We start from the raw sequence: 11964 nt of genomic DNA, 5'->3' as shown, positions 1-11964 counted from the left end.
AATCCACCCCCAAAGTCTCCAGGTATTTTCCAGTACAGACCTGGCAACCCTACCTCTCGCAAATGAGATCACGCCTGTGGGCTTCCTCTTCACAAAGAGCCAGAAGGGCAAACCAGAGGGTTGTTGATTGAATCCACTCTGAACTCTCCCTAGAACCTAACATGCCTAATATGAAGCTATCCTGCTTCGGTGACGTTATGAGAAGGTGAGAGTCACTGGAAAAGACGACAGTGCTGGGAAAAGTGGAAGATGGCAGGAAAAGAGGAAGACTAGGGTTTCCAGGTCTGAAAATACCTGGGATTTTGGGGATGGATCTGGGAGAGGGCAGGGTTTGGAGAAGGGAAGAGCCTCAGCCTGGAACAATGCCATGGAATCCACCCGTCAAGCAGCAGTTTTCTCCAGGGGAGCTGATCTTTGCATGCTGGAGATCATCTGTAAAAGAGAGAAAGCCATGTCCCTCAGTTTGTCATAGAGTTAGAAGCAACTTGATGCACTTACACATGCACAGGCAGTCTAAGAACATAAAGTACGATGAGCCTTCTGGATCAGGCCAGCGGTCCGTCTAAGTCCAGCATCCAGTCTCAGACAGTGGCCTCAACCAGTTCCTCTGGAGGGCCAACAACAGGGCAGGCAGGCCGAGGCCTTTCCCTCATAAGAACATCAGAAGAGCCCTGCTGGATCAGACCAGTGGTCCATCTAGTCCAGCACTCTGTCTCGCACAATGGCCTCAACCAGTTCCTCTGGAGGGCCAACAACAGGGCAGAGTGGCTGAGGCCTTCATAAGAACATCAGAAGAGCCCTGCTGGATCAGACCAGTGAGGGTCCATCTAGTTCAGCATCCTGTCTGACACAGTGGTCTCAACCAGTTCCTCTGGAGGGCCAACAACAGGGCAAAGATGCCAAGGCCTTCCCCTCATAAGAACATCTGAAGAGTCCTGCTGGATCAGACCAGTGAGGGTCCATCTAGTCCAGCATCCTGTCTCACACAGTGGCCTCAACCAGTTCCTCTGGAGGACCAACAACAGGCTGAGGCCTTCCCATGATAAGAATATGCAAAGAGCCCTGCTGGATCAGGCCAGCGGTCCATCTAGTCCAACATCCTGTCTCACAAAGCAGTCAACCTGGCGGGCCAACAACAGGGCAGATACACCAAGATAATCCCCTGAAGTTGCCTCCTTGCTCTGGGATTCAGAGGCTTAGTGCCTCTGATTTGGAGATTCCCCTCAGTCACCATGGCTGGTAGTCGCTGATAACCGTATCCTCCATGAACTTATCTAATCCCCTTTTAAAGCTTTTTATTGCTGTAGCCACCACTCTATCCTCTGGCAGCGAATTCCACACTTTAATCGCTGTGTAAAGAAGCTGTCTAGCCAAAGCTAGAGCCAAAGACCCCAGGCTAGAACTTCTGGCTCTCAACAGCAGCCCTGTCTGCATCACTAGTTGTGAAAATTAAATCTGCTTCTGCTGATGATGGAGAATGGCAGAGAGGTATTACCTGGCCTCTTGACCTACCAGAAATCACTGTAATGCTGGACAACACGTCCAATTACTATGTCAGATTACACAGGGAAGCCACTGAAATCCACAAAGATAAACGCAATTTGAACAGAGAGTTTAAACATGAATAGGGTACAGTTTTCAGTCCTGAAAAACAAAATGTTTTACAGCTTACAGCAGCACTACAGATAAGATTAGAATTCCATCAGCCATTCCATATGCAAAGAACCTCCTCAGGAAAGCTCCATATACAAAAAAACCTCCTTAGGAAAGCTCTGTATACAAAAGAACCTCCTCAGGAAAGCTCCTCCATTAACATCACAACCTGGGAAATTCCTAGAATATGATGACTCAGCCCTACCCCACCCTCCTGAATAGATATATATGCCTACAATTTTCTCTCACTTTGACACAGAAAGAACTCTTATCTTTCTGTGTTGTACCTTTGAGGATGCTGGTCACAGCTGCTGGTGAAACGTCAGGTACTACTATGCCAAGACCACGGCCATACAGTCCAGAAAGTTTACAACAACAAATCATATTGGGAGTTTATCAAATATATCTTCCCAACTTGAATTTGATATTTATGCCCCACTTTTCTCCACAAAGGGGTAGGGGTAAAAGCAACTTACAAAATAATTTATCCTGGCTCCATTTCATCATCCCAACAACCCTGCTGGGTAGGTTAGGCAGAGAGAGTCTGGCCTAAGGTCACTCAGCAAGTTTCTGAGGAAGGGGGGGAAATTTGAACCTGTGTCTCCCTGGCCCTCATCACACACTTTAATCTTTACACGATACTGGCTCTAAGCCTGCACTGAGGACTGGAAACTTGTCTTTCTAGGGTAAAAAAGCACAAATCCTGAAAACAGTGCATTCCATTGTGTAGATAAGACCATAAGTGCCTAACCTCAGCAAACTTTTGACTGCTGACAATTTCTGTATATACATGTAATATTGGGAACATTTTTCACTCTTATACCAGGAATTTTATTTACAGAAGATATCAAGGTGACTAATTACCTGCCCTCAGAGGAACCTACCTGCCGCAATTCTTTATGAGTGAATGTTCTAGGTATCTCACTGATTAGAAGGCAGTGTTTCATACAGTAATATATCAGGTAACCTTCTCTATGGTCAAGGAACTCTACTTATTGCTGCCTGGGCAGTGACTGAATGCTCTGATCACACCCCAGGCAGATATAGGGTAGGATTACCACCACCCCCCCCCCCCCCCAGTGAATGCTAATCAGATGTAGGCAAACACAGATCAGCAACTCCTGAAGAGACATAGCAGGCAGCCCCACTTTGTAGGTGTGAATATTTTGGTCTCACAGAAGCCTTTATTTTCCCTCACTTTGAGAGGATGCATTTTGAACGGAACACAGTCTGAAAATTCCTTGCTTTAGGGTCAGGAAGGAATTTATAATTTCCCTCCAGGTGGAACTGGACTAGAGGTGCTTGGGATTCCTCCCACCCCAGCCCGACAGGGGTTTGTCTCCCTTTCTAGAAAGAACACAGCAGGAGTCAAGTCGCACCTTTAAGACCAACCGATTTTTATTTAGTCTTATTTTTTTAAAAAACATTTTAATTTTTATTAGTTTTTAATTAACTTATTAATATTAAATTTTTATTTAGTTGGTCTTAAAGGTGAAACTCGACTCCTGCTTTGTTCAGCTGCTTCAGACCAACACGGCTGCCCGCTTGGATCTTTCTGGAAAGAATTATCTGTTCAGAAATTGAAGTGCATCAAGGCACATGATTTCAATGATCCTTCATGAGCACGTATACCTGTTGCAGCCAAAGGCGTGGGATGTGAGACGCAGGAAGACAAAAAAGAGACATGCCCAGTCCGGCTACTGATGGCTGGCAAATGAGTCACTCCTGGCAGGGTGAGGGCACTTGGCGTGGGCATTGCGGGGTGTGCACAATGCTTAGCTTCAGACAAGGACCATGGGTTTAAATTCCCACTCTGCCTACTGGGTAACTTTTGGCCACTCACTCTCTCTTTCAGCCCAGCCCACCACACAGGTTTGTTGTGAGGATAAAATGGGGGAGGGGAGATCCCCAGAGGATCATGAAGGCAGAGATGTAGACTTTTCCATTTTGGGGGGTGGAGATGAGGCAAACCTGGCCCAGGTCCGCACTTAGTAATCGCTATCAAATTATTTAAATATGAACTCATATTTCCAAAAGCCATCGACAATTGATCATGTGTTTTTAAAGTCTCCCCCCCCCCCATAATAGTCTTAATCTCAGTCAAAGAAAGAGGACTTTGTGAGAGGAAAGATGTCATGAATTTCTTTATTGAGACAATTTGAGTAAGTACTTTATTGGTGTATGAAAGGAAATACTTCCTCTTTCTCTTTCCCTCATAACCTAGGCTGAAAGTGTATGACTGGTCCAAGGTCATTCTTATACAGTAAAAATCCAATTGTAAAACATATTATTTAGTGAAGTGTGAACACACCCATTGTGTGCTTCATGGCTACGCTTGGATTTGAAGCCTGGTCTCCCCAGACCAACACTCTTAACAACCTACACCACTTCCATAGTGGATGCTCAGTATGAATCTCCAAATGTAAGCCCACAGAAAACACAGACTTCTCGGAGGCCCTGACCTGTATTTATGGGAGTGTTTGTTTGGTTGAGGTACAGTCCAGGACAGCAGAATTGCCTCACTTTTGATGAACCAGCCTTATGTCCTCCATACCACATACAGACTCACAGAGAGAGACACAAAAAAACAAACAAACGAAGGCTACTCCCGTATCTTCCATTTCTTTTTCTCTAAAGCTGCAAGTCTCAGGATACCAAAACCACCATAACTTCCAGCATTTAAACCACTGACCTCTTCAAATATGAGCCAGCGTGCAGTAGTAGTTGAGAACATAAGAGAAGCCATGTTGGATCAGGCCAATGGCCCATCCAGTCCAACACTCTGTACACACAGTGGCCAAAAAACCCAGGTGCCATTAGGAGGTCCATCAGTGAGGCCAGAACGCTAGAAGTCCTACCACTGTTGCCCCTCCCAAGCACCAAGAATACAGAGCATCACTTGCCCCAGAGAGTTCCAGCAATACACTGTGGCTAATAACCACTGAGGGACCTCTGCTCCATATGCCGATCTAATCCCTTCTTGAAGCTGGCAATGCTTGTAGCCACTACCACCTCCAGTGGCAGTGAATTCCATGTGTTAATCACCCTTTGGGTGAATAAGTACTTCCTTTTATCCATTCTAACCCAACTGCTCAGCAATTTCATTTAGTGCCTGCGAGTTCTCATATTGTGAGAAAGGGAGAAAAGTACTTCTTTCTCTACCTTCTCTGTCCCATGCATAATCTTGTAAACTTCTATCATGTCACCCCTCAGTCGTCGTTTCTCCAAGCTAAACAGCCCCAAGTGTTTTAACCTTTCTTCATGGGGAAAGTGTTCCAATCCTTTAATCATTCTAGTTGCCCTTTTCTGCGCTTTTTCCAATGCTATATCCTTTCTGAGGTGTGGTGACCAGAATTGTACACAGTACTCCAAATGAGGCCACACCATTGATTTATACAGGGGCATTATGATACTGGATTATTTATTTTCATGTTACGAGTGGTAGATTTAGGATTGCTAACCTCCAGGTGGTGACTGGAGATATCTAATTTGGGAGAACTGGGTTTGATTTCTCACTTCTCCACCTGCAGCTGCTGGGTGACCTTGGGTCAGTCACAATTCTCTCAGAGCTGTTCCCTCATTGGCTCTGCAAGTCACGGTTCAACCAGCACTAGACCTATTTTTATGTTAATTTTGCTTTCCCGATCAATCAAGACTTTGTTTAAGCTGGCCTCTCTTTTTAACATCTTCCCCGCTCCCACGCACACCTAGGTAGTGCATACAGCTTTGGAATAAACACTTCTCCTGAACTGATGAAGAGTTCCATGCGCCTGGTGAAGCGATTTCTGATTCATGAATATGTCTGGCAGAATGCATTTTTTCCCTTTTAGTCTTTAAAGTGCCTCTGTACTCCTGTTTTGTATTGTTGTGAGGGATACACATCGATAGGCCAGCCTTTGACTGGTTTCTCTTCCATATTCTTCTCTGAACTTCCCACGTTCAGAGGCCCTAACCCTCTGAATCCCAGAGCCAGGAGGCAACATCTGGGCAGATCTTGGCCTCTCTGTCCCGTTGCCATCCATCTAAAGCTGAGGCTCCCAACCTTTTTGGCACCAGGGACTGGTTTTGTGGAAGTTTTTCCATGAACTGGCTGGGGGGGGGTGTATGTTGGGGTTTTGTTGCCCCAAACTGCCCCTCTGGGGGTATTAATATGAGGAGTAGGCGAAGGTCAGCAGCCCCGTGGCGCAGAGTGGTAAAGCTGCAGTACTGCAGTCCGAGCTCTCTGCTCACAACCTGAGTTCAATCCCGGCGGAAGCTGGGTTCAGGTAGCCAGCTCAAGGTTGACTCAGCCTTCCATCCTTCCGAGGTCGGTAAAATGAGTACCCAGCTTGCAGGGCGGAAAGTGTAGAGGCTGGGGAAGGCAAACCACCCCATAAAAAGGCTGCCATGAAAACGTTGTGATGCAATGTCACTCCAGAGTCGGAAACGACTGGTGCTTGCACAGGGGACTACCTTTTTACCTTTAGGCGAAGGTCACTGCCGTGGACCTGGGCTGATGAAAGAGGTGATGATTTGGGGCAAGGCTGCGCTGCCTCTTTCACCCGCCCAGGTCCCAGGCAGGTGGAAGGGGCAGCGAGGCTGCTCTGCCTTGCTCCAAGGCTGCCTCCCCTGCAAGAGTGAAGCCGTGCTGCCTCTTTCAGCAAAAGGGGTGGCAGGGCTGCTGTGTCTCACTCTGTGGCCCAGTTGCTAACAGGTGACGGACCGGTCCACTATCTGGGGGTTGGGACCCTTGATCTAAAGGAACTGTTTGGGGACACTGCGTGAGGCAGGACGCTGGACTAGATGGACCCTCACTGGTCTGATCCGACAGGGCTCTTCTGATGTTCTTATGAGAAGGCCTTGGCCTTTCTGCCCTGTTGTTGGCCCTCCAGAGGAACTGGTTGAGGCCACTGTGTGAGACAGGATGCTGGACTAGATGGACCCTCACTGGTCTGATCCGACAGGGCTCTTCTGATGTTCTTATGAGAAGGCCTTGGCCTTTCTGCCCTGTTGTTGGCCCTCCAGAGGAACTGGTTGAGGCCACTGTGTGAGACAGGATGCTGGACTAGATGGACCCTCACTGGTCTGATCCGACAGGGCTCTTCTGATGCTCTTTTGAGGGGAAGGCCTCGGCCTCTCTGCCCTGTTGTTGGCCCTCCAGAGGAACTGGTTGAGGCCACTGTGTGAGGCAGGATGCTGGACTAAATGGACCCTCACTGGTCTAATCCAGCAGGGCTCCACTTACGTTCTTATGAGGGGAAGGCCTCGGCCTCTCTGCCCTGTTGTTGGCCCTCCAGAGGAACTGGTTGAGGCCACTGTGTGAGACAGGAGGCTGGACTAGATGGACCTTCACTGGTCTGATCCAGCAGGGCACTTCTTATGCTCTTTTGAGGGGAAGGCCTCGGCCTCTCTGCCCTGTTGTTGGCCCTCCAGAGGAACTGTTTGGGGCCACTGTGTGAGATAGGATGCTGGACTAAATGGACCCTCACTGGTCTAATCCAGCAGGGCTCCACTTACGTTCTTATAAGGGGAAGGCCTCAGCCTCTCTGCCCTGTTGTTGGTTCTCCAGAGGAGCTGTTTGGGGCCACTGTGTGAGGCAGGACACTGGACTAGATGGACCCTCACTGGTCTGATCCAGCAGGGCTCTTCTGATGTCCTCTTTTTCCCAGAATGCTCCTAACGCTTGCAAAATAGAAACGAGTGGCTGCTGCTACATCTGGCAGGCGTGAATTCCACCAGTTAATGATGTGTTGCGTGGAGCGATGCTTCCTTTTGTATGTCCTGAATGTACTGCCAGCCCTCCTCAAGAACTGACCCTTGAGCACCCTTTTATTACAAGGGAGAAAAACAAATTCCTTCTCCACCCTGTTCGTAATTTGATAGGCCCCTATTGTCGTTTCCTGTTCATCGTCTTCTCTTGCAGGCTTGAAAGGCCTCAGACTGTTGAGGCTGTACACAAAGGGAAGGCATTCCATGAAGCTACCTTAAATTGAATTAGACCTTTGGTCCAACAAGGGGAGCCAGTTAGATGTAGCGGCTAAGTGCACAGACTCTTATCTGGGAGAACCGGGTTTGATTCCCCACTCCTCCACCTGCAGCTGCTGGAATGGCCTTGCGTCAGCCATAGCTCTTGCAGAGTTGTCCTTGAAAGAGCAGCTTCTGGGAGAGCCCTCTCAGCCCCACCCACCTCACAGGGTGTCTGTTGTGGGGGGAGAAGATATACGAGATTGTAAGCCGTTCTGATTCTGATTCAGAGAGGAGGGCGGGGTATAAATCTGCAGTCGTCTTATTGTACTGACTCAAATCCTTGGTCCATCAAAATCTGTACTGACTGCTCAGATTGGCCATGGTTCTTGAGGGTATAGTTTGGAGGTTTTGCCCTGTTTGGAGAGCAAGTGGAGAGCAAGTTTGGTGCAGTGGTTAAGTGTGCGGACTCTTATCTGGGAGAACCGGGTTTGATTCCCTACTCCTCCACTTGCACCTGCTGGAATGGCCTTGGGTCAGCCATAGCTCTGGCAGAGGTTGTCCTTGAAAGGGCAGCTGCTGGGAGAGCCCTCTCCAGCCCCACCCACCTCACAGGGTGTCTGTTGTGGGGGAGGACGGTAAGGAGATTGTGAGCCGCTCTGAGACTCTTCGGAGTGGAGGGCGGGATATAAATCCAATATCTTCTTCATCTTCTTCGGTTTAACTGGAGAGGGTGCTGGGGACCTTCTGTGTGCCAAATGGATGCCCTTCTACTGAGTCATGGCCTCTCCCAAATGGAGATGGTGGGGATTGAATCGGGGCCCTTCTGCCTGCAAAGCAGGTGCTCTTCCACGCAGCCACGACCCCTCCCAAATGGAAATAGTGGGGATTAAACCTGGGACCTTCTACACACCAGATGCTCTTCCATTGAGCCACGGTATTTCCCATATGGAGATGGTGGGGATTGAACCGGGGCCCTCCTGCATGCCAAGCAGGTGCTCTTCCACTCAGCCACGGCCCGTCCCAAACAGAAATGCTGGGGACTGAATCTACGACCTCCTGCCTGCCAAGCAGAGGTTCTATCACTCATTCACAGACCCCCCTTCACCGATTCTGTTACCTTTTTCTATCTTTGCTCAGGGTTCAGAGAATGGCATCGCTCCAATTTAAAAAAAAAACAAAAAAACTCCAAACTTAACACAACTTGTTTTTTTTAATGTCAAGGTTTATAAAACAGTGTCCCTTCCCCTCAATTAAAAAAAAAATCCACACAACCAATAGCTAAACAAATCCACTCCCATCAGAACAGGATCGTTTACGGGCAGCGCAGCCCAGTCTTTCCCCTCTGCCATCTCTCCAGGCTTCCCTGCTCCAGTGTCTGTGGAACCACCAATTGCTTCGGGTGGGATGCACAGTCTTTCTTGGTAGCTCTGGATTAGGGGATGCCCCTCCTCGAGCCAGAAAGCGACTGAGGTGGACACCACGGCTTTCCCCCAGGGACTGTGGCGATAGCATCCTCTCATGGCAGCAGCACAGCAAAGGTGGGTCCCCGGCAGGCCTCCGCCCCCTCACAGCAAAGTGGCCTGCTCAAATCGCTCATCCCCACGCTTCCGGCTGGAGCCCAGCTTCTGCCGGCGTTGCTGGGTGGCCTCTCGTCGGCGTCGGTAGGCCAGGAATTCTTCACGTAGGGCGGCGCAGCGTTCCTCGGGACTGGGCATGGGGGAGGCCGACCCATCTAAGGCCCCTACAGACTGGGAGTTGGAGGGCGAGCCGCTGCTCTCGCTGGAGGACTTAGAACCTGCGGAGGGGAGAAAATGGCAGGAGAGTCAGAAACTGGGAGGGTCCCTCTCCAACCAGCTGGGGCTGCGGCAGTGTGACACTGTTGAGCAGGGGTGGAATTCTAGCAGGAGCTTCTTTGCATATTAGGTCACACATGACACTCCTGATACAGCCAATCTTCCTAGAGCTTACAAGGTTCTTTTTTGTAAGCTCTTGGAGGATTGGCTACATCAGGGGGTGTGGCCTAATATGCAAAGGAGATCCTGCTAGAATTCCACCCCTACTCTTGAGGAAGGTCACTCCAGCTTCTGTCACTGGCTGGAGGGATAAGAACTGCTGGGCAGCTGGTCCTTGCCCGGCCGAATCCTAGCTAGAACGCCAGCTCCAGAATGCCAGCTAGATTCCAGGTTGGTGCAAAAAGTGGCTAACAATTCACTGCTCTGTCCTGGTGTCAAAGATCTCCTTCCCTCCTCTCCACTCCCCTTTTGGTCTATGACTTGTTGTTTAGGTTATAACTCTTGGTCACATTTTATGTCCTTACAACAGCTGTGTATTTTGACCTGCCTTAGCTGCCTTGGGAGGCACATTTTTGTCCGAGAAGTGCAACGATCAGAGTAACATCAAGGAAAGAACACAAGACCCTACGAAGCACCTGGCTGCATCAGACCAAAGTCCCATCGACTCTGGCATCCTGTTTGCAAAAGCGGCCAGGCAAGCGTCTTCCATGAAGCTTGCAAGCAAGGTATGACGGCAATACCCCCCCCCCCTTTTGTTGTTCAGCTCCAGCATCTAGTATTCAGAAGTAGACTGCACACGGATATGGAAGTTCCATCTTGGCTAACGACGACTGATTTGACCTGTTTGGCATGAATTTGTTTTATCCCTCCCATCATGACATTCACTGATTCATCAAGGTCAGCTCTGTTTACTGCCAGGGGTGTCAAACATGTGTCCCCCGCCCCTGAGCAACTGGCTGTCATCTGCTTCCTTCTCCCTCTCTCTTGCTTCTCCCTCTCTCTTGCTGGGAGAGCCAGTTTGGTGTAGTGGTTAAGTGTGCGGACTCTTATCTGGGAGAACCGGGTTTGATTCCCCACTCCTCCACTTGCACCTGCTGGCATGGCCTTGGGTCAGCCATAGCTCTGGCAGAGGTTGTCCTTGAAAGGGCAGCTGCTGTGAGAGCCCTCTCCAGCCCCACCCACCTCACAGGGTGTCTGTTGTGGGGGAGGAAGGTAAAGGAGATTGTGAGCCGCTCTGAGACTCTTTGGAGTGGAGGGCGGGATATAAATCCAATATCTTCATCTACCTCACAGGGTGTCTGTTGTGGGGGAGGAAGGTAAAGGAGATTGTGAGCCACTCTGAGACTCTTCGGAGTGGAAGGCGGGATATAAATCCAATATCTTCTTCATCTTCTGCATCATAGCTTGCTTTGACAGGCTTGCTCAATCGCACAGCAGAATTACAGAGCAAAGCCTCTATTTTCTCCATTGGCTGAGGCTCCTCCCTTGGGGAGGAAGGGGGGGGGGCAAGGGAGAGCTTGCTTTGCTAGGTTCTTTCAATCGCATAGCAGAATTTATAAAATTTATATCTCTGCTACCTGGCATTACATTTCATGACACACATGGCCCGGCCCAACAAGGTCTCATTTATGTCAGACCTGGTCCTCATAATAAATGAACACCCCTGATGTAGCCAATCCTCCTGGAGATTCCAGTAGGCCCTGTAAGAAGAGTCCTGTAAGCTCTTGGAGGATTGGCTACATCAGAGGTGTGTGGCCTACTATGCAAAGGCTCTCCAGAGTCTCAAACAGAGAGGTCTGTCCCATCACCTCCTCCTACCTGGCCCTTTTTAACTGGAGATGTTGAGGCCTGAAACTGAGACCTTCTGCATGCCGAGAAGACACTCTACCACTCAGCCACAGCCTGCCCCCTATGCCACAGGAGGTGGTGGCAGCTAGAAGCATGGACAGTTTTATGAGGGGATCGGAGAAACGTATGGAGCAGAGGTCCATCAGTGGCTTTCAGTGATGCAATTTGTCATTCATCTTAAAGGCGCAGGGGAAAAGTGCGTGTGTGAAGCACTGTCAAGTTGCCTCTAACTTATGGTGGCCCCATAAATTAACGTCCTCTCCTTAATAGCCTTGCTCAGGTGTTGCAAACCAGGGCGCTTTCTTTGTAGCAGGAGCTCCTTTGCCTATTAGGCCCCACACCCCTGATGTAGCCAACCCTCCTGGAGCTTAGAGTAGGCCCTGTAAGAAGAGCCCTGTAAGCTCTTGGAGGATTGGCTACATCAGGGGGGCGTGGCCTAATAGGCAAAGGAGTTCCTGTTTACAAAAAAGACCCCGCAGATCTTGGAAGCTAAGCTGGGCCAACCCTGGATAGAACTTCGATGGGAGACCACCAAAGAAGACCAGGGTCATTACGCAGAGGCAGGCAACTGGAAACCCCCTCTATTCATCTTTTGCCTCGAAGCTGGCTGTGATTTGACGGCCCTTTCTGCAGCGCCCCCCCCCATGACTTTTTTCTTTCTTTGCAGTTACAGCCCTCAGCGATTGCCTTTGCTCCCAGCTTTGTGGGTCGGCTTTTCAGGCCT

The 11964-nt window shown here is 49.5% G+C and overlaps 1 protein-coding gene across 2 annotated transcripts in view; it reads right to left on the bottom strand.

The window, feature by feature from the left end:
• Positions 1 to 8793: 8793 nt before the first annotated feature.
• Positions 8794 to 11964, bottom strand: part of IGSF9 (immunoglobulin superfamily member 9) — a 123897-nt gene continuing 120726 nt past the window's right edge. For both annotated transcript variants that reach the window (XM_060254971.1, XM_060254979.1), the window contains one exon: positions 8794 to 9394. In XM_060254971.1, coding sequence (XP_060110954.1) covers positions 9165 to 9394 — 230 coding nt within the window. In that variant the 3' untranslated portion in view covers positions 8794 to 9164. The remainder of the gene's footprint in view (positions 9395 to 11964) is intronic.

This window comes from Heteronotia binoei, chromosome 1 (genome assembly GCF_032191835.1).
Source record: "Heteronotia binoei isolate CCM8104 ecotype False Entrance Well chromosome 1, APGP_CSIRO_Hbin_v1, whole genome shotgun sequence".
In the NCBI taxonomy this organism is placed as follows: Eukaryota; Metazoa; Chordata; class Lepidosauria; order Squamata; family Gekkonidae; genus Heteronotia; species Heteronotia binoei.
Note: the sequence above shows the minus strand (reverse complement) of the source record. Positions and strands in the feature narration are given on the sequence as shown.